We start from the raw sequence: 23455 nt of genomic DNA, 5'->3' as shown, positions 1-23455 counted from the left end.
ACAGACATTGCAGTTGTCCCTCATATTTGCAGGGTCTCCAAAACGTTAGATAAATCTCCTTGAAAACAGTATTATTGCCATTTGTACTTAAGACAGTTAAACAAAGCAAGTGATTAAATCACACTTTGAAGAGTATTAGCATTCCTGAATGCTCACAATATATTTTTTTTTTTACTTTCATATATAATAGGTCTTTTTATTGCCTTCTGAATATTGCTATTATATACTTACTACCTGAATAGATTTCCAAGACAACTTTCCAGGTAGCTGTTACTGGCTCACATGTGCAAGCAGGCTGCTCCCATGCCATTTGCAGACCAGTTCTGCACTATGCATAAAGCTTGATCTCACCATGCACAGAATATGGACATACTATAAGAAATGCCCTATCAGCTAAAGATGAACACAGGCATAGCCATTAGCACTTCTAAAACATTCCCCCATCTAAGAAAATACTATATTAAAAAACAAACAAAAAATGCTAGCATAAAAAATCTGAATATTTTCTTCCTGCTTTAGGATGAGAGACGGAGATACATAAACCAGCAAGTGCAGATGGAGAGATGTATCACTATTCTGTTTTTCATGATAAATTGACAGCAGTCTAATTACATAATGCATTTCTACCAAGCTCAGGCCAGCATCAAAAGCCTGGTGACATTTAGGGAAATGTAGGAAATCTTTTGAAGCTTCATTCAACATTCCTGAAAGCATGCACCAAACATTTCAGTAAAACTCCACATTGAGCTGGTCTGAGAATACATTGGTTGTGGCTGCATTTCCAGTTTCATACCACAAATCTTGGAGGCCTGGGAGTATAATGTGTCTTCACAAATCATTTATTTTATTAAATGTAAAAATTAAGTTTCCCTTTGTCCTTTAAAATAAGACATGGCAGTAAAGACTATATAGTCCAAAAAGAAAGAAAAAAAAGCCTATTTACCTGGAACTAAAGATGTACACCTTCTATAACAATAACCTAAGCAAACACAGGGAGAAGAATACTTGTTTAATTCATAACATTTAATCTAATAATGGGGTAATAAATTCATGCCACATGCTGTGCAATGCCATGTTTGAAACTCACAGTCAATTCTCATGTGGAGAGAGATTTGAAAACTTCTTTGGAGTAAAGTATTCAAAGCACAAGGCACAGTGTCACTTTCCAAGAGTTTCTATAGCTTTATATCATCAACTATTTCTTCATATACACAGCCCTAAAAATAGTATAGTATTGTCTCTGCTGATAGTTCAGCTTGGCCTTCCATCCAAACCACTACTGCCAAAACTAGGTTAAAACCTTGTGCTTCATTAGCCACACAGCAGCCTTGGCAAGGACCAGCTCAAAGCAGCAGTGCTTCGCATCATCGCCGTCTGTCCCAAACTAGGACTTAGTGTGAGGAACAGCCAAACAAGGCAGCTACAAAACCGTAGCTTCTGCAGCAATCTAGTTTTTGCATAGCAACAGCTAAGCCTCTGTCTTCAGCTACATTGTTTCATCCATTTTCCTTTCCCAAACAATTTATCTCTTTTTTAGTATGTATTGTGTCTTTCTCCTTGAATGGGCCTAACCGTATTAACTAAGCCATTGCTCATTTTTCCTACTTTGGTTCCAGTGTCTGTTTTCTGTATATGTCTTATTGGCTTTCCATTGTAGGAAACATGAAGGAAGAAAACCACCCAGGGAGATGGAGAGAGAACAAGTTAGAAAAGCAAGCTGAAAACACATGAAAGACAGGAGTGAAATCCACCAAGACCTCTCTAGACAAGCTTCCCTGGTACCCTGTAACCGGATTATCAACACAGATTGCTTATCCCCACTTACACTACTAATGGTCACCCTTTTCAGACCTGTTGGCTGTGCTGATGGTAGTGTCATCTATGTCAGATTTTAGTGAGGCACACATCCTTGGCTTAAGAAGTTTGACCCAGCCTGGCTCGCTACAATAGAGACAGTTGGGACTGCCAAAGTCTAAGGATAATTTCTCTTTCAGGAAACACAGTAGCAGCATTCACAGGCTGAGAGTAATTTTTCTCCCAGTTTGTGTATTGGATTTGGATCTTCTGCACCACACGCACCTAAGAGCCACCAAGGGTTACATCTCATTTCACACTGCCCTGTTATGCCTTCTGTCTTCTCTTCTTTCTCCAGACCTTCCTTCACTGTCACCATTACATTTACATGGTCCTTGTAACTGCAAACACAACACAGTCTCCAGCATACAGGACCACTATGCATATCATGCCTCTTTTCCATTCATTCTCTGCTTGCACCTTTCAGTCTGAAAGCTCCCTGGGGCGGAAAAAAAAAGTCCTGAAAGCAGTCTAAAGTACCACTCCCTACCCAGTGGGATAATGTAACTGAAGTGAATGGAACTGCATCAGCATCTTAACAGACTAAAACAGTTAAAAAACAACAAATACTGGTAAGTGAGGAAGTATTTGCCCCAGACATCTGTGCACACAACAGCTGAGGAGAGGAGCTTTGTACCAGTGCTGAAACTCCTACTGCCTTACTGCTTTACTTTTTCTTCTGCTTGCTCACTACACCAAGTCTTCCCAGTCTATTCCCCCAGCAATAACTGGACTGCACAATCATCAGGATAATGGAGCTGGCATGTTCTCCTGTATTCTCCAAACACATCAGCAATATCAGTCCCCAACTTGGGGAAAAGACAAGATTCTGCATCCACGTACAATGAGAGACAAAAGATAACACAAAAGTTTGCAGCCTAAGTCTAACCTCATTATGGGGGTCACATTCCTTCTATTTAAAGCCATGCACAGAGGAAAAAACAGCCTCAACACTATACCAAAATGAAGTAATTTAAAAGAATGAATAGTAGCTATCATTTGCTTAAAATCTCAGTGTTTCTCTCTTTAAGCAAGTTCATTGTACAACAGAGCAGGTCAATTTTACATAAGAATTTAAATAAGGCTGCAGCTTTTTAGTATGCTACAGGTAAAACAGGTGAGCACACACAAAGGGCACCCCATACAGCTATCTGCACATGTATTGTTGTGTAACTGTTTCCACAGGGACAAAGGACTGTCAGGCTGCCATAAGACTTCATGCTAATTGCTCGTGTGTGTGTGTGTGTTATGAAATGTAAATTAGGACTCCCTCAAAAACCTGGAAAATTGCACTTATCTAAATCTCACAGGATTAAGAGGGCAGTCATTCAAATAATATTTCTTGCCAAGCAGTGTGAAACCAGGCTCTGCAAAGATGTTCTGGACAAAGAGAAAGATCTGTTTGCGTACATGACAGTTGTTCTGCTGCACATGAAGCTCCAAATCAAATTTGCAAATCAGTGAAACATCTGGAGAGGAGAGCCTCAGATTGTGAGAACCGTCACAGTTATAGTAATACCCACAGTGTTTCTTTACCAAGTGTGATATGAAATTAAGTGATTAATATACATGACGGTTACAACAGTTGACATAATTACCAAATACTGCAGGACTGCTGTAACTGGGGGGGAGGGGGCTAGCCTGTAACTTCTATTTTCCCTCTGCCTTCCAAAAGAAAGCATCTACTGCTACTAAGTTCTTCTGAATATCAAAACATAATACTAATAATACTAATTCCTTATATGCATTTGTGCCAAAATATATAAAATAAAAATATATTACAAGAACAAGCATAGCCCATAAAGATTTTCACTGCTTCATTATTTAGGACCAACCAAGCATTTTATGAATTGTAGTTATTTATGATGTTTTATATACTCCGTGTTTGTTTATGCCCAAAAGGTTCATGTACTTCCTCAATGTGGCTCTCCATCATGCAACAGCAAGACAGGTCAGACTTCAAATTGCACCGCAAGGGTCTTATTTTCATACCCTTGCAGGCCTTCTATCCTGCAAACACTTAGCCATATGTTGAACTTTATGCATACAAGTAGTCTCACTGAACTCATTCATGAAATTCTAGCCTTATTTAAATTGCCACAGGTTTTACCATTGACTCCAGTTGGACCCAGATTTCATCTAATGGGACTATTTACATCTGAAAAGCTGAACACATGCCCAAGTGTTCAAATGAAGTCTTAGCAGCAAAGCCAAGGCATACACTGCCATTTTATCTCTTACCTACAGAATGATTTGCTTTTATCTTGACTTTAACCAAGTTAGGACACAATAAACAGATCATCAGTAAGGCAGATTATTAGGTTATATTTTTCCTCCCTTTTGGATATTACTAACCAGGCTATTCACACTCTCTAATCTGCTAATTTTTTCCATTCTAATAAGCATGAAATAGTTGATGCTTCATCATCTAGGCACAAACACTGATTTTTGCTTAGATGGAGAGTTCATTTGTACTACAAAAAAGAATAAATTTTATGCAGGTACAAAAGACATGCAAGAAAAACAGATTAGTGACTAGTAAGCTACAGTTTCTTTAATTACAACATCAGTAATATTCAACCAATCTAAACAGAATTCAATTAAATCAAGGTTTAGTCAGTTCCTGAAGCAATAGCTGAAATATAATCTCTGTGCTTGCTTCCTCATTTAGTTTTAACATGGTTAGTGTAAGGTGACCCGAGCACCTAACTTCTAACCTTCAGCAGGAAGAAAAAAGAAAATTCAGAAATTGCAAAGTCAACAGAGATCCTTTGCTAGAGAAAGTAAAATTGTGGAAGCCCCTGCTGCACAGAAATTCTGACAAACTACTAAACAAACACAAAAAACAACTTGAATTTTCTGATTACCATACTGCTTACTGTATTTATGAGCCTAGAAACTCCTCAGGGCATAATCTGATACTAATTTAATCACTCTGCTGGAAGATCCACTGATTGCAGGGTCCATCCCTTCACTCCCTCCATGACCTGCATTGCTGGTACACACAAGACAGCATGTGAATATAGGTAAGATGGAAAATTATGTCTTATTATATATGCAATTAAATATACATATTAAATGCAACCACCTTGCTATGAACAGGGTTCTTTTGCATTTTACAATACAAAATACAGCATGATAAGCAATATTCCTTGAGCAGTTTATTCTATAAGTGTGCTCATTTACTCCTGGCAAAGCACTAACTGGTATCATTTCAGGTTCATGCTAAGAATTACCACCATATCTGATCTTCCTTAACAGAGCTGTGCCCTATTAACATACAGATTTTATATAGGATTTTAGTCCACGAAAAATGAGGATGGAAAACAAATACTCTCCACTCACTAACCACTTATAGCAGCATATATAGCGCTAATTTTCATAGTGCACACACAGATGTTTCCCCACAACTTCTTATCTTGAAAGAGGTATTGAAAATAAAGTGCTCTCAGTGCCCTTGCTGAAGAAAAACATTCAGCCATCACTCCCACTGTGCTACACAATGAACAGATGCCCCCACACCCTTGCCCACACTAATATCCCGTGCAGTTTATACTTTTAAGAATTGTTTAAATTACACTAGACCAGAAGGAAATGAAATTTCAAACTGATTTTTACCCCATCCATTATTGAAAATTCTCATCTACATAATTTAGATTTTTCCTTAAATATTTACAGAAAGAACAAGGCATAGGCATTAATACCTTTTATTCTTTTCTGTACTTACGTTTACCTGTATCTTAGTTCTTTGTTTTCATGCTTTAAAGTAATTTTACTTATTCAGAAAACAGTATCATAATGTTAGGATTCAGTAGTAAGAAAATGAGTTTTAAATCTTTTTGCTGTAAAATAAGCTCATAGAGTTTTTCACATCATTAACAATTAGCATCGTGCGAACATAAACTGAAACTCCCTGCCTATAATAAGCTACAAAACAGGGAGTCTCAACAAAATCTACAACTTCCAGTCTGCAGGATGTTCAGAACAAGCCAAGCACAGAGCCAAGCTGGTAGATTTAAATATCTCACACAGCATGTGATCCCTGGAAACTGTGCATAACAGGGTGAATCCTAGCTTCAAGCTACTGCATCGGAGCCTTTCAAGATACGTACATCATACTCATCACCATGGTACCTGCAGTCCTGTGTTATCAAGTTTTCCTGCTTAGACAAGACTCTTTCTCCAACACTATCCCCAAGGAGCCCAGAGATCTAGAGCTGTATAAAGAGCAGCAAACCTTCTCTTTTCCTGCAACACCTGCTGATTTCCATACATATCAAGTTAACAGCTCAGAATCACAGTAGATTGAGCACTTAGCTTTCCATCAGATGGACATACAGGTCCACTACACTACAGGTATTCCTATACAGTCATATTTATAACTTTTTCAAGAGAGAAAAATTCCAACTATTAATACCATTATAAGCTAAGAGATTACACATGCAGCACACAACCAAGTGAAAGCCAATATTCCTTAAGGCCTTTCTTCTTTCTGGGATCCTTTCCTCACCTCATCAAACACTCTCCCAGTCCCTATACAAGACGGTCTTTAATTGTTTTCAGAAAGGACTGCACACATGGATTGCAAATGGAATATTTAGAGGAAAACAAAAAGAAAGAGTGAGCTGTCCCCTAGAGAAGTTTTCCTGCAAAATCTCTCACAGGTTTAACTGTACCTCAAGAGATCAGTTTTGTTTACTTATAAACATCAACTTTTTATTAATATCCTTACATTAGCTTCTTTGTCAAGAGCTAGAAGCTCTAAATTCCAGAGGACCTGCTAGCTTCCTGATCCCTGGATATTCAATCCTTCCTTTTGCTTTTAACCCTGTATCAGCCAGACATAAAGCTTCAAGTACCAAAGTCCATCATAGACCAGGGTAATTCAGGGTTCTGCTTTGAACACAAACAAACCTTCTCATTCAACATTAATTGAAACAGAATTAGTCTTTGTTTTATTAAAATAAAGAAGTACACTGCTACAGCAGAAGACTTAAGAGAAATCATGGCCAACCTGCGCTGGCTAAACAGCATCTGTACATCTAGCAACTCCATGGGAACGGGTGAGTATATAAAGTATCTTCCATTAAACTTCCCTTCTTTAAGACCAAGCCATCATCTTAAAATGACCAGATGCCTTTATCAAGGCTTGAGCCATGCAGCACCAACACCATGCTGCCACAGACCTACTAAAGATGCTGGTTTGGCTGCCAAGAGTTTGCATTTCTGGCAGGAACAACGACAAAGGAAGCAGCAGCAGTAACAGATGCAATGACTTCCATGGTAGCTTGGGGCACATACATACACACAGTCCCAGGCCCACTCGGGTGGAGGCAGCTTTCATCTTGGACTCCACCTGCTACCGATGCTCCATGGGCCACACCCCCACAACCATCACCATAACACTAGCTGAAGCTATGCAGTGCTGGTGCAGAGCTGCTTTCTGCTCTCATTTCAGATGCCAGGAAGAGCATATGACTGGCAGCAAAGAGCAGCATAGATGGTATTCCAGGGTGATCTAGCTTGGGTTTTGCTTTTTTAGCATGAGGCCAGCAACATGAGGAGCCATTTTCATTGTGGCCTTTCCTTGTACTTAAGTCTTCCATCTTCTAAAACTGTGCACCTTGAGAAATCTCCAGAAGTGTGATGTTTATTAAAGAGAAATACTAACATTTTTAACAAGCCAAGTTATTTACATAAAAGAGATGAGTAATGTACTGTGAAATGGAAAAGAACATAGAGCTACATCTTTTCACAGAAATAGAAAAATTATTCCACTATATTGGTGGTACAAAAAAGCTATAAAGAACTGTTTCTACTACAAAATGAAAGCTGCTATATACAAAATGGCTATTTTATTTGATTAAATTTTTTATCATTCTCCTTAGTACTTTTTCTTTCAGCAAGCTTTATTTATACAGCCATACAGCATTTAATTTTTAGATTTTTTTTATAGAAAACATGACTTTTTTACCTGAAACCTTAATCCAGATCAAAGTGCTTTTAAAAAGCCCAAGTTTTCTTCTGCTTTAATTACAAAGAAGTAAAAGAGCAGAAGTTTAATTACAAGTAATTAACTGAAAAACTGAAAACTTTCTTCTGAAATTAACAATTATTTTGCAAGACCAATACTCCTTGTCCTCCTAAAAAAAATAAATAAATAAATAAATAAACAGGAAAAACTATTTTTGAAGTTTCCTAAAGCACAACTGAAAACTGTTTGAAGAAAATGAAGCACATACACTGAAGATTCATGGCATTTATTACAAGAAAATTCAAGAAATTACAAGAAGATTTTGCAGCATGGAAATAGAATCATAGAAATATAGAATCATACAATCATTAGGGTTGGAAAGGACCTTAAGATCATCTAGTTCCAACCCCCTGCCATGGGCAGGGACACCTTACTCTAAATCATATCACCCAAGGCCTCGTCCAACCTGGTCTTGAACACTGCCAGGGATGGAGCATTCACAACCTCCCTGGGCAACCCATTCCAGTGCCTCACCACCCTCACAGGAAAGAATTTCCTCCTTACATCCAACCTAAACTTCCCCTGTTTAAGTTTTAACCCATTACCCCTTGTCCTGTCACTACAGTCCCTAATGAAGAGTCCCTCTCCAGCATCCCTATAGGCCCCCTTCAGATACTGGAAGGCTGCTATGAGGTCTCCACGCAGCCTTCTCTTCTCCAGGCTGAACAGCCACAACTTCCTCAGCCTGTCTTCATACGGGAGGTGCTCCAGTCCCCTGATCATCCTCGTGGCCCTTCTCTGGACTTGTTCCAACAGTTCCATGTCCTTTTGATGTTGAGGACACCAGAACTGCACACAATACTCCAGGTGAGGTCTCACGTGAGCAGAGTAGAGGGGCAGGATCACCTCCTTCGACCTGCTGGTCACGCTCCTTTTGATGCAGCCCAGGATACGGTTGGCTTTCTGGGCTGCAAGCACACACTGCCGGCTCATGCTCATTTTCTCATCAACCAGCACCCCCAACTCCTTCTCCGCAGGGCTGCTCTGAATCTCTTCTCTGCCCAACCTGTAGCTGTGCCTGGCATTGCTCCGACCCAGCTGTAGGACCTTGCACTTGGCATGGTTAAACTTCATAAGGTTGGCATCAGCCCACCTCACAAGGGTGTCAAGGTCCCTCTGGATGGCATTCCTTCCCTCCAGCGTATCAACTGAACCACACAGCTTGGCGGCATTGGTGAACTTTCTGAGGGCGCACTCAACCCCACTGTCCATGTCAGCAACGAAGATGTAAAACAAGATCAGTCCCAACACCGATGCCTGAGGGACACCGCTCGTTACTGGTCTCCAGCTGGACATTGAGCCATTGACCACAACTCTTTGCATGCAGCCATCCAGCCAGTTCTTTATCCACCGAGTGGTCCATCCATCAAATTGATGTCTCTCCAATTTAGAGACAAGGATGTTGTGTGGGACAGTGTCGAACGCTTTACACAAGTCCAGGTAGATGACATCAACTGTTCTACCCCTGTCCATCAGTTCTGTAGCCCCATCATAGTAGGCAACCAAATTGGTCAGGCAGGATTTCCCCTTAGTGAAGCCATGCTGGCTGTCACCAAGCACCTTGTTGATTTTCATGTGCCTTAGCATGCCTTCCAGGAGAATCTGCTCCAAGATTTTGCCAGGCACAGAGGTGAGACTGACCGGTCTGTAATTCCCAGGGCCATCCATTTTCCCCTTCTTGAAAATGGGGGTTCTATTTCCCTTTTTCCAGTCATTGGGAACTTCACCTGACTGCCATGATTTTTCAAATATGATGGGCAGTGGCTTAGCAACTTCAGGACCTCCAGATGGATTTCATCAGGTCCCATGGACTTGTGCATGTTCAGGTCCTTAAGATGGTCTCGAACCAGATTCTCTCCTACGGTGGGCTCAAATTCTTAATTCTCACAGTCCCTGCATCTGCTTTCCGAGACTTGGGTGGCGTGGTCAGAGCCTTTGCCAGTGAAGACCAAGACAAAGAAATCATTATGAACCTCAGCCTTCTCCAAATCCAGGGTAGCCAGTTCTCCCGAGAGCTTCCTGAGGGGGCCTACGTTGTCCCTAGTCTGCCTTTTATTCACTATGTACCTATAGAATCCCTTCCTGTTAGCTTTAACATCCTCAGCCAAGTTTAATTCTAACTGGGACTTAGCTTTCCTAACCTGGTCCCTAGCTTCCCAGACAGCATCCCTGGATTCTTCCCAGGCCGCCTGCCCTCTTTTTTGCTTCATATTTTCCTCAGGAGCTCCTTATCGATCTAAGGAGGTCTCCTGGCCCTCCTGATGCACTTCCTTCTAGTTGGGATGCAACACTCCTGAGCTTGTAGCAGGTGATCCTTGAATATCAACCAACAGTCTTGCCCCCCCCCTGCCCTCTAGGGCTATATCCCATGGAACCTTACTAAGCAGGTTCCTGAAGAGGCCAAAGTCTGGGGCAGTGAGCTTGCTGCATGCTCTTCTCACTGTCCTGGGGATCTCAGATTCGACCATCTCATGATCGCTGCAACCAAGGCTGCCCTGGAGCATCACATTTCCAACCAGCCCTTCCCGATTGGTGAGCACTAGGTCAAGCATGGCACCTCTCCTTGTTGGCTCCTCTATAACTTGCAGAAGGAAGTTGTCTTCTACACAATTGAGGAACCTCCTGGATTGCTTGTGCCGGGCCATGCCATCCTTCCAACAGATGTCAGGGTGGTTGAAGTCCCCCATGAAAACAAGGGCCTGTGAGCGTGAGGCTTTTCCTATCTGTCTATAGAGTGCTTCATCCGCAGGTTCTCCTTGATCAGGTGGTCTGTAACAGATCCCCACAGTAATGTCTCCCATAGCTATATTCCCTTTAACCCTGACCCACAAACTCTCTGTGGACTGCTCACCTGTCCCCAGACAGAGTTCCATACTCTCCAGCCTATCCCTAACATAAAGGGCAACTCCCCCCCCCACCTGCCAGGCCTGTCTTTTCTAAAGAGCCTGTACACAGATAGATGCATACCATACCTAGAAGTACCTTCCCAGGAACTTTCAGGAGTTGGGAGGAAACATGGAAGGCCAAAGGAAGGATGGCAGAATGGAAGCAACTTTACCAGAGATTCACAAACCAAACTTCCAAGCAAACCTTCACAAATTATTTCAGAGTTGCCCAAGATGATTCACTGATGAAGCTATGTCACCAACAAGGAGAGCCAGGCCAACGCAGAGAGGCTTAATCCAAGACATAAATTTTAGTTTTATCTAGAGGGCTGATGTACAACACACAAAATAAGGCTGAAGATCCTGCCTCACTTCTGAGCCTAATTTCTTTATCTTCTTATTAAAATGATGAAAACAATCAACACTGTTGCTACACTAAGCAGTCAAATCAAATACAGTATCAAGTAATAAAGGAGGCATGACAGTACCTTCATCTTCACAAATCTGTTGGACATGAGAGGATACGACAAGGCACAATGTTCCTTCAAATACCTTTTTTTTTTTTTGAAAAGAAATAAAAATCTATTTTTAAAAAGCATATGAAGCATAAAAAAGAGTATATACCAGAAAGCTCATAGCCTACAGAACAACAGCTACAAGTGCATTCTTCCACCCACAGAGTCACACTCAAGGCAGCGTGGGCTCCTTCCACTTCAGCAAGAAAAATACCCAGTGGTATTTGGGGTTAGAAAAGCTACTCCAATGGCCAGAGGAAACTGTGGGCATCTCATCTTAATTTCCAACTGGACCTAATCCTTTTCCCAGTAGTAGCCCAGTTCAAGTGCACACAAATAAAGGAGCCAGCCAAATATAACTGATCCTGACGCAGGAATGTTGTCAGGCTGTAAAACAAAACCAAGAACACTCCCATGTTAGTATCGTGCTTACAATATCATATAAAGGCTAAAAGCACCACCATGATCAACCTGCAGAAGAGAACCAATATAGTACTGAACTGCCTTGAAGGCACAGACACTGTGTGCTTTAAAGAGCAGATTTTTAAGTGTAGCACTTAATGCGCTGCTTTGCATATTGAACAGTGAGATCCTCCTGTGGCTTCTCAAAAGGCCACCATCAAAAACATTCTGAAAATGATGAAATCAAACCACACACACACAAAGGACTCGAAGGCACCAAAGTCCCAGAAGTGACTGATTTTTGGAGGGTTTCATCATTTCAAGGTTTCACATTAGAGACGTGGAACAAATCAGTCATTTGCAGAAAATAAATTTATCCTGGATTAGGAGTTCTAGGTCTCCCCATGCTGCCTCCAAAGATGCTGACCTATTATTTTATAATCCAGTGACCTGCATCTCTCAAAGTGACTACTAAAAGCCTGTCAAATAGACACGCATATATAAATAACATCAATTGCACAACTCAAGTCCTCACTTACAGCACTTAGAGCAGCTTGAACTCCAAGTGTGCTAAAGCACACCTCAGGGAAACACTCCAGACTGGAAGGCAAGCACAGGAATCACCATGAGACACATGGGTCCAAAATAGAGACCAGCCACACTGAATATTTAGTGGTTAAATGACAATGGAGCAGACCACCTCTGCCTACCTTCTAGAGGCAGCTTCAGTACACAGATGCTTGTCTCATCATGAAGACTTTCATCTCCTGCTGTAATTTGGATGAAGTCATGGGGCTTGGTTTTATTTGTGATACTCCACAATAAGGGGGTTGGACGACCCCTATGTACATATAGGTTTATTTTCCTGGTACCAGTGTTAGTTCTTCAGGATCTTTATAATGGACAACATTCTATGCCTTGGGGATTTTTTTCCACAGAGTAATTCCCTCACCTTAAAAGCACTGCAAACAAACTTACAGAAACTATTTTCAGTGGAAGAGTATTTCTTAGCACTTTACTCATACACAGGAACTCGTAAGCGCTGGGTTTTTTATCAAAGTAAACAACGATTACCAGCTTCAACAGTTACTGGGCAGAAACTAAGAGCTATTTTAAACAGCATCAAATGAGAAATATTCCCATATAGAAGTTGGAGGCTAATGCTGTAAAGGCACTGCTGCTGCTCCAGCATGTTAGAAGCCTACGCACTTATCAGCCAGGCACTGCTGCCTATAGATTATCTGATTTACAGAGCCATCCAACTCCAAGCTACATTCCCTTGCATCAGAAGGAGAGAAAATTCTCAGTAAAGCAATTAAGAAGTGAAGTCACACTTACCAAGAGCAAGTAGCCAAGCAATTGGAAATGCTATGTACAGAAGTTAAATGCTGTCTCTAAGCTTGAGACCGCAGACAAACACTTGTAGTATATATATACATATAGATATATATATTATTTAGGTGTTTGAGAGGGTTCAAAGACTAGTTACACACCAGAAAGGTACCCTAAGCATAGGGCACAGGTCATTCTGCAGCAATAATGGGGAAGCAGCACACTGGAACATGATTCCTGGGCCCAGCACCGGTTATTAATTGTTACATGTAAAAAGCCAGAGCAGTAGGAAGAGAAGACAGGACAGAGATCTAGGAACAGCTTAGGCTGCTGCTGAGTGGGTTTGTTTCCATGACAATTTTGGTCACTGAAAAGTGACCCTGCTTCAAGAGTTCATGTACTTTTTTGGGGATTTAATTACGCCAGGCACTGGCAAAGTCTTTACAGCAATAGTTCTGCTACCAATTGCTATCTTGTTCCTCTGATCCAATACTGGAGTAGCTGACTAGAGCACATAGGAGTTAAAATCATACAATTTCTCATTAGCAAAATAGCTCAGAGTAATGCTAAATTCAGAAAAACCCAACCCATCTGAATACTAAACTCAGAAAAAAAAAACTGTCCTTCTTTGAACCACAGGTCAAAGGTCAGGGTGGTTTTTTTTGGGTCTACTGACAGGCTGGTGAATAATAGGGGATGCCACAGACTAGTCCAGTCATCTAGCAGTAATGGTTTGTACCATCATGTGGAAAATCCTCATTCAATTACCTGTCAGTCTCTGGCTTCATGGGTCAGCTGGGACCAGGAGCGCTGCTAAGGCCAATGTGCTTAACTCCTAGAGAGAAGGAAATGCTCTGAGGCAGTCAACTGTGACCCTCCACAAATAAATTAAGGAGCCTTTGTGGCAGACTAATGGGAAATCTGTCCTGCTCTCTGCGGCAAGACAGATGCCAAACAAACACTTGGTCTCAAGTTTTAGGCATACAACAAAAAAATCCGCTATTCTATTTACTATAGAGATGTATATAGCATAAACATCTATGTGTGTTTTGAGAGGCTATCCTGATTTTAACAGGTTTTGAAGCATGGATATGAGCTCTTTGAATAAACCACTTGAAAGAAAATATCAAAAAAGGTATAAAAGACAAAATGGCTTACACTGGAAGTATAATTTTCTCTTAAAACAGCAATTAAAAAGAATTAAGAGACAAAGGAAAGAAGGGATAGGAAGACAGTATATGAGCATTATTTACCTCCAACTGAAAACTTTCACAATTCTCAAAAATTCCCATGAAGCCAGAGAACAAAGGCTACCACAGCAATTCATAGTAAGGAATACAAGTATTCAAGTATTCCTACTATTCGAGGAAGCCACTTTTACTTTCTCACCCTTTTGAAGCTTAACAAACCCAGGAACAGCTAGGGGTGGCAAAGCATCAGAGCATACCAACTAGCCATCTCTGCTTAGGGAGGTTGGATGGCCAAGTTTCATCAGCTTGACTTGGTCTGATTTACTGATTTTCTTTTTCCTTGAAGTGAAAGAGAGATTGACAGATTACTTGATCCTCATCTGCTGCCCTGGTGATACAGCACACTTCTTCGTTTCACAATGAGCTGTCATATACAAAGAGCAGCAACTTTGTGCTAGGCTGAAGCATCCTCCAAAGACAGAGCCAAACTGCACATTACTGCCTTTAAAGATGCCTGTTATGAGACATTCATAGGCCCGTAAGATATTTCAACTGTCCTGAAGTAACAGTGGAGTCAACATGTTAAGGAATATTTAGGGTGCAATTCCAAAAACCAATTTCCTCTGGCTCTTTAAGTTTTATTCAGCAATGGACTAGCCTTTGTGGAAAAATGGTTTAGTATGTAGTTCTGCCGAGAGTGAAATCGGGAAAGAAATTACAGGATTTACACCCTTCTCCCTCTTACTGGAGAGGGACCACCTGTGCAAGCAGTAACACAAATATCTCAAGTCTAGAGGACTATCCTGAGACTACAGCTCAAGAACCTGATGTAGAAGAAGTAAAATAAAATCCTACTCCACCCTGATTTAAACAACCTGTTCACAGAACAATCTGCCACTTTAAAAGAAAAAAAAATAATCTAGAAGCCAACAACGAGGGAAGGGCAAGCTTCCAGATGAGAGAGGCAAAGGAGCCCTAATTCATCACTCTTGCAGCTATCAGATGGTTAAATTGAGATGAGAGACTTCTGAGCCTTTTGAGCAACTTTCACTCTGGCAAACGCAGAGGATTCAGAAGTGCAGCTGGAATACATATGGGAGATGCTGGAGAAAGTGGATCATATGAATTTGTAACTCCATTGTGTGCTGGATGAACTTTCTGCAGATGAGGCGCATCCTGTCGGTGACTCAGGGAGACTCTCCGTCTGCTAACAGTCATGAATTTATTCCCAGAACCAGCTACCAGAAGTGACATGGTTTAGTGCTATATATGCACAAGAATCTTAAAATAAAGCCTACAGGGACATAATTTCTCTTTTGCTTCCAAAAAATTCTATACTACATACAGCATCGCCACTAAGAAAAAAAGAGAAACAAAACCATTATCCTGATGAAACCAAGATTTCACATTTTGATCACAGTCTTTCCTTCAGCACAACCTTTTATGTAGCAATGCTTTTAGAATCAGAAGCCAAATATATTCTTAGATTATTTCAGAACAGAACTGGTATCATATTAATAGAACATTGCTGTGCCAGGTTCACCCCATTAGATAACCAGTTATTGGTTCATTTGGTTAATACTACAATACAGTACCTGAAAACTACATGGCCCCAGTTACTCAGGCAACTTCTCTGGGTTATGCTGTTCTTTATCAACATGTTAAAGTCCCCGATTCACAAACAAATTATCTTTACGGTAGTTTGAAATTAGTATGCAGAAGACACAACAGGAGTGACAAAGGGAAGACACCACAGAGAAAGCATACAAGTCCCCATCTCCCCACTTTTTCCAACCACCAGCCTCACTACTGTAATTCAGACGACTGGCGACAACTGCAAACTGAAGCTACTGAAGAGGTGTACTTGGAGCTGAAGAACTGAAACTAGATGACAAAAAGGGGCCATAAAAAAATTGCAGATATAAATTAATAATCAAATATATGCACACAACAAGGAGACAGATGGCAAGCAATTTTCCCCAGTGTATTTATACTTGTTCTTCTAGTGCACGTATCTGGGTCACTTGCTAGATTAAATCTCATGTGGCAGACCCAACAGAGGTACTGTTGAATGCATATGGGCTCAGCCTGTTTTTAAATGATGCAAGTCTGACACTACAGGGTGAAGGCATTTATTAGGATTTCTTTAACACTGCTTGCAATATTACCCTGTAACTTAGAAACAAGTCTGCTGGAGATTTTCTACAATCAGCAAGGCTGCCCCATTCAGGCCTGCTAAATAAAATGCAGCACAAGCTAGAGAAAGTTGAACAGTGCTAGCAAATCTCACGGAACAGTCCTTACAGAGATTAAACAAATACATATATATCTTCCAGAGCACCAATTTCATCAATGTGCCACAGAGAAAATACATCACACAAGGTTAAAGATTCCTACTAATTCTCTCCTTAAAATATGCCTTGCTTCTGACATTTCAGAAAAGAAAGGAACACCTCAATGGATTAGTTGCTTTTGACATATTCTCTGTAGCAACACATGACCTCAGATACACAGAGCACTAAATCTTCCACGCCCCAGCTACAAACTGGCAATGACCCGTCTTACTTAGCACAGGTCACATGAAGGACTACAACTTCAGTGCATGGCACCCACAGGTCAAATTGCCTACTTTTGGGGGGGATATTAAGTGGCAAGGAAAAATAATTACGCAGATGTGCAAGCCTAATTGAAGCAATGGGTTTCCCTCCTGTAATGCTGGTAGGTATTAGCATAAACACAAAATGAGTGTGCAGAGATTACCCCCCCTTAATCTGGGAAAAAGCTGTATTTAATGCAGTGCAACAAGGAAAATCTTCAACATATCCACAGGAATGCAAACTCCATTTCTCCCTACACCCTATTATCAGTTCCAAGATGACTGGAATCTTGGATTGGAATCAGCAATAAATAAACCTTTATTAACAAGCCGTGTGAGCTCTCTGCGACATTAAAGCAACACCTAAATATTCCCATCCCCTTTCCACATTTATCTCTTCTTTTGGATTATTGCATCCAGCTTCAAATAGAACAAGCAAAAACAGGGAATAAATATATTTATTGTTCCTAGATGAACAAGGAGGATATGAGTTGGGGGGGGAAATTTCCACCTAATAATCCTCACATGTATCAAGGAAATACCACAGCTGTCTGAGAATTACAGTAGCAGGGAACAGGGTGGCAAAAGTTTGTGTTTTCTAGGTCTAGAGAAAAAGAAAAACAACATAATAAAGCAGCATTTCTTCTTTACACTGGCTCTTGGGTTTAGAGGCTGTCACTTTTATTCAAAGTAATCAATAAATCAATTGATCAAAAAGATCACGTTTGCACTGATTATGTGCATGCCATGTAGCTGTCTAGCCTGAAACAAGTAAGGCAGACTAATGATGAAAAGTAAGAATGTATACATTTTCTTATTCAACTTCCTCAGGCTTTAAATTCATTCAATTTCAGTTTAATTGGGTGAAGGGTGGGAAATAAAATATTGAATCCTTTTGATATAGAGTCATAAAGCCATGGCTACAAGCAAGTTTGTTATATCACTGTCCATACAGTCCTTGGTCCAGTGCCGTGCTGCTGCTAAAATATGAAGTTTTACCATTGGGAAATTGATTTTGTTATAAGAAGTTTTTATGATGCCATTTAATCTTACCCAACCTACATTAAAAAAAAAAAAAAACTGAAAGCAATTACAGATATCCTTTATATAGTAAGCTTGATCACTATATTAAAAAAAGAACAGTCTGATGTAATTTCAATATAATGGCAAAGGAAGCAGGAAAAGCTATGGCAATGTGCTGCTCTCCTGAAACAAAACATTGCGGGCTCCTAGCTTAAATGCACAATCTTGATTCACTTAAAGTTAGTACCATGATCCATCTCCTACATGGAGGGCTGTGTCCTACAGCTCCAGCATCAACCTCCTTTTCTAGTGTTTCAAGCCAGCTCCTGCAGGGCAGTGAGATTCTGTGATTACAGCTGAAAGAACACTTTGGGTCTGAGAGTCTGCCTCTTTGAATAGATAGCCCTTTCTAGTTCAACAATTACTAGCATGCAACAGCCATTTCTGCTTTGCCCCTTCCAGTGCTGTAGTTGAAAAACATCCTAATTAGATGACCCTGCGCACAGAAGTGCTATTAACTGGCTTTCAGAGCACTCCAGTGAATGCCTAAATCTTAGCTGCGGATGATAAGTACTTTATTTAGTTAGGAGGTAAACACATAAAGCAGTATTTTAGAACACCTCTTATAGTCTGGGATAAGTACTAGCGAAGACAGTGCATGGTCCTTTTCCACCCTTCCGGAGATGACACTCGGATATCACTGGGTTTTACCTGCAATGGAGCACACTCAGGTGGATCAAGATTAACCTTGACCTTCACATCAATAACACCAAGCAGTTCGAACTGGCCTGCAGCACAGGCTTTTATAAGCATGACCTTAAACAACCCAGTTTTGCCTAAATATTACAACACAGGCTACTTAGGGTTATGTAAATATTCCACAACTCCTGCAGTTCTTAACTACAACAAGCGTTTAAAATAGTGTCAGTGTGTCAAAATATTCATTACCGGCTATTGATCCCACTCAGACCTTGCATTTCAGGACAATGGCAAGTATTTTTTCTTTTACTGTTTGTGAATGAAGCTTTGAAATGCTAAAATAGGTTTAAGAAAAATCATTGTAGATAATTGGAAGACTCACAAAAACCTTAAAACACTTAACTGCTTCACAAGTCTTCGAGCACATGTAAATGACCTGAAGCCTGAATCACCACATTCTGCAGCCGACACTGTTCCCAGCCGGAGACCTAGAGCACGACTAACACTTGGCATTTACTCCCAGCATTAACAGGTTTAATAGTAGCAACCCTCGAAAACAAAGGGGGTTTGGAGGGTGACGGCATTCTGGAAGATGTGACAGATCCTTAAACACGGCAGGTGCACCGTAATACAGCTTAAGGAAGGAAAATTCCAAGTTTAGTAACTAATTGACTCCAGGACAGGCAGGTTATTTCCCAAGGCAAATGCCTAATCAAAGACATAACTGACCCTTCAGCATCCCACCAGCGCGCCGGGAAGTTCAGCTCATCCAGCAACATTTTTCCGCTCAGACGCATCCGTGAACAACCCCCCAACGCCCCTACCTCCCCCCCTTCCCCGTGCTTCTTCGCGTTCGTCCTCTCACAAGCGAGGCTCCAAGGCACGAACCCCGTTTGACAGCAGCTCGGGGAGTTAGCCGGTACCGCAGACAGGAGCGGCGAAGCTGGGCCCCGTCACAGTTCACATGCAGAGGGACTCAAGCACTCCCCTCCGCGATCCGCCCCCCCGCCCCGCAAGCGGCGGGACGGCCGGTTGCCGCCACCGGGGAGGATCCGAGCCGGGGTGTCTCGGCAGCCGGTGAAGCTGCCCGGCAGCCCGCTCTCCACCAAGGAGGGGGGAGGCTGGTGAAAAGCTGTCAAAGTCAATCCGCGCTCACTTTTGGATGAGTTAATTCCAAGGGACCATGAATCACTCCAGGACGGTTAATTAATTTAGTCAGGCATCCTGCTCTCCCTAATACGTTTTAATTATGCATCTGTTTTAATTGTGATAAGATTAAGTCACCGGAAAAGGTACAGATCGGACCCTTCCCCAACTGCTGCTGAATGCAGGTACATCCAGAAAAGGAACAGGTAGGGAGCCCACTCCAGCCCAGTCCGGCTGCTCCCCTGCCCACCGGCGGAGGGGCTCCGGTCCCCGCAGCCGTCCGGAGGAGCCCGACAGCGAACAGTAACTTCCCGCTCGGGGCTCGGTCCCGGCGCGGGGGGTGGGGGGCCGGGAGGCGGCCGAGCGCCCCTGTGCCACCGCCCTCGTGGGAGCAACCCGGGACACGCTAAGTTAAAGCAGCCGGTCCCGTCCCACTTGGAAGGAAGGGCTGGAGGAAACCGAGCCCGCGAGGGAGCTGTCACAGCCCCGGCGCCGCCGCGGCCACCCGGAGCCGAGGAACGGCCGCGACCCTCCGGCATCGCCTTCGGTGCCCCGAGTGGGGCGGCTGCCGCCCCGCTCCCGGCAGGTGGGCAGCCCCCGTCCACCCGCCCGGCCCCGCCGCTCCCCGCCCTACCTGTCATCGTAGCAGAAGTCGGCGCTCAGGGTGTTGAGGTACAGGGCGAGCCCCAGGGCGCTGCTCAACAACTCCGCGATCATCTCTCCGCCTGCCGCCGCGCTCGCACCGGAGCAGCCCCCCTGCCCGGCCTCCCGCGCCAGTCCCGCCGCGGCTGCCCCTCGCTCCGCCAGCACCGCGGGGAGCCGCTCCACCGGCGGCCGCAGCCTGACGGCGTCCCCCCGCGCCTCCGCCGCCCCCTACCCCATGGCAGCGGGGCGGGCAGGAGACAGAGCGCACAGAGGCTGGGCTAAGCGCGGCTGGGCTCAGCGGAGCGCAGCGGCAGCTGCCGCCCCTCTCCCGTGGCACCTCGGCAGTACCGGCGCTCCAGCTCCCGCCTGCCCCAGCCCGCGACACCCTCACTACCGAGCCGGGCGCCGCCGCCGAGGCTCTGGGAGCGCCCGCGTGGGGCGCCTGGAGCTCCCACCGCGCCTGCGTGGGAGCCCGCCCTGTGCCCGCCCCTCCGCCCAGGCCCGCCTGCCGGCCCGCCCCGCGCCCTCTGCGGCGCTGGGCCCGTACCCGCTCCCGCGCCCTCACTCGCCCTGGCAGGGCAGGGGCGGTGGCATATCCTGGTACGTGCGTTGCGCCGGGCTTGCCCCGCTGTTGCCGCTAGATTGGCACGGGCCTGTTCTTCAAGGGGTTTTTTCTTTCTTTTCTTCCGTTTCTCGGTTTTCCTTTTTCCTTTTTTTTTAATCTCATTTCTTTCTGTCTGCTTTCTGTCGGTTTTCTTTCTTTTCAGTTTCTTTGTCTTTATTTCAGTTTTTTTCTTCCTTTTCACTTTGGTTTTTCTTCCTTTTCCTGGAAACTCGTTAGTAGGAAAGAGAGGGCCGGTTACTGGGTCCGGGATGCCAAAGCAGTGGCCCAATGCCCTCCCTTGCCCTGAGCCTGGTACTTCTCTCACTGTCTATGTGGACATCCGTGGTGAGCTCTTAGCTCAGCTTCCAGTCAAGCAAAACCACAGAAACTTGGCAGGGGGGTGGCTGAAAACAAACACACTCCAGGGCAAGGAGCGCTGCAGACTGGCTCCCTCAGGGCAGCCCCACAACTGGGGAGGGAGGGGTTGGGGGGGGGGGGGGGGGGTGCGTGCAGCCTAAGCCTGGTGCTGTGAGTGGGACAAACAAATGGCCTGGGCAAGCAACCCAGCTATGGGAAATAAGGCACTGAAAGCATCTTAAGTAATTCATGGGATACCAAGGCATGAAGTTATGGAGAGGGTTTAGGTCCATCAAGCTGATTGTTTCCTTTTTTAAGAGAGTTTTATAAATGTTGCCTCCATTTACTGCTAGCCAGCCCTTTATATAACTGTTTCCTCATGATTTCCATCAAGTGGCACACCATGCTGTCGCAGAAGAATGGGAGTTTGTGCATCAAGCTGTGTCTAATAAATTGAGGAGCTTTTAACAAGCTTTCTTTCTCCCCTATGTGATTATTTAATGCTGTTCTTTGCAACCTCAAAATATATTAAGTGCATTAAGACCTCTTTCAAGCAATGCTTAAAGTGCTCCTGTGAAGTCTGCCCCAAGTGTCACAAATGTCTCAGCTGCTTTTACTTAGATTCAGGAGTGTTATCACCATCAGTGGCAGTAATTGCAGACATGGGGGGAGGGTATGTTTTGTTCAGAATATTAAAGCTTTGAGGGGCCTTATTGAACCCATTAGCGGATCACATTGATCTGGCATTAAAATTTCCAGCCTGAAGCGTGGAACACAGTAACCTAGATTTCAGAGGGTTGGTACGCTTTGTCGGAAGAACTTACTTTTGAACACCAATTCTCAATGTGTTTCTGGACCTACTGCCAAGATCCCAATCATTGTGACTTAGTCCTTCTTGCTGCAGAGGGATTGCTGAGGTTACAGCACTAGATTTGAAACATCCTAATAAACACTGCATAAAAAGCATTAGAATTACTGCTGAGTCACGGTGGCAGAAATGTCATCTTCTCCATAAAAAGCATATGGATTATTTCTTCAAAGGGCTAGGATTACTGGTTGGGGGATGGCAGAAAAGCTTTTAGAAGCAAAACAAATACACCAGTTTAAGAAAGCCTGGTGCTGGCTAATAAAACCAAATGCAGAAAAGGGGAAGGATGAAATGTGGAGAGAACCTAATCCCCTGGACATCCCCAGTGCTCCAGGGTGGATGGAAGTAGCATTAGTGCTCCACTAGCCTGTCCAAGTGGATTTAGATGCACTCAGAAGAGTCCACAAAGTCTGCATCTTACAGAAATGTTTCTCTGTTTATAACCAAAGGATAAGTGTTAACCCAAGAGCGAGAGCTTTCTCTGATGGAGAAAACCTGCTTTGTAGAAAGCTATAAATGGCAATGTGTGCATGTACCACCCCACCTGTCAGATCTGGGACCCCACATGCCAGGCCAAGCTGGGGGCAGCCGGTGAAAAGAGCTGACACAGAAAGCTGGAGACAGGTTCAACATAAAAATTATTGTCCTTGTCAAGCCAACAGCACCTCAGGGGAAAACAAGAGGGTAAAAAAATCAAAGCATGGTAGAGAAATTCCTTCTCTTCCTCAGCTAATTAAAAGTAATAAATACACTGGAGTTATGAACAACATTATACCTCACCATTTCATCTGGAGATATCAGATAACATTCAGAGTCATAGAAGATTTACAGTGTGATGTATTGTAATCACAAGGTATCAAAAAAGATAATTTAGAAGTTCAGATGTGTCACTAAGCAGACAGTTCCAAAATAACCTTCACTGCCAGAAAGTCATTGTCACAGACTCTGGTATCAAGGAAAAGGGAAGAGGTGGAGGGTTGTAACAACACATAATAATAATAGTAATTGTAACGATAACTAGCATAATGCAGTCATAACAGCTGATCTGCTGTGTATAGCTTAGTAGACAAATTCACATGCTATATTGCAAATATGGCAATCAAAAGCAATCTGTTTTAATACCAGTCTGGAAATTTCTTCATTAAAGATATTATAGACTCTGAGTCGCTCTGCTACAATATACTTCACCTAAACTGTGTCTGAAAGATTAAGTTGTGGCACAGCATGTAGAAATACATGTCTGTCACAGTGACAGATTTGGTTAACCGGTCACTGACTATGAGACCTTAAATGTCAGGGTAATGC

The 23455-nt window shown here is 43.0% G+C and overlaps 1 protein-coding gene across 4 annotated transcripts in view; it reads right to left on the bottom strand.

The window, feature by feature from the left end:
* Positions 1 to 20795, bottom strand: part of TMTC2 (transmembrane O-mannosyltransferase targeting cadherins 2) — a 269879-nt gene extending 249084 nt beyond the window's left edge. For 2 of the 4 annotated variants that reach the window (XR_009963880.1, XM_062613860.1), the window contains exon 1: positions 20311 to 20795. Coding sequence is in view for 2 of the 4 variants with exons in the window: in XM_062613860.1 (XP_062469844.1) it covers positions 20311 to 20393 (83 nt within the window). In the remaining 2 variants the exon portion in view is untranslated. The remainder of the gene's footprint in view (positions 1 to 20310) is intronic. The other 2 variants (XM_062613857.1, XM_062613861.1) reach the window with 2 other exon arrangements.
* Between the last annotated feature and the right edge of the window lie 2660 nt (positions 20796 to 23455).

Source organism: Pezoporus occidentalis, unplaced genomic scaffold (genome assembly GCF_034315485.1).
Source record: "Pezoporus occidentalis ecotype Australia unplaced genomic scaffold, CSIRO_AGI_Poc_V1 ctg17, whole genome shotgun sequence".
Classification (NCBI taxonomy): Eukaryota; Metazoa; Chordata; class Aves; order Psittaciformes; family Psittacidae; genus Pezoporus; species Pezoporus occidentalis.
Note: the sequence above shows the minus strand (reverse complement) of the source record. Positions and strands in the feature narration are given on the sequence as shown.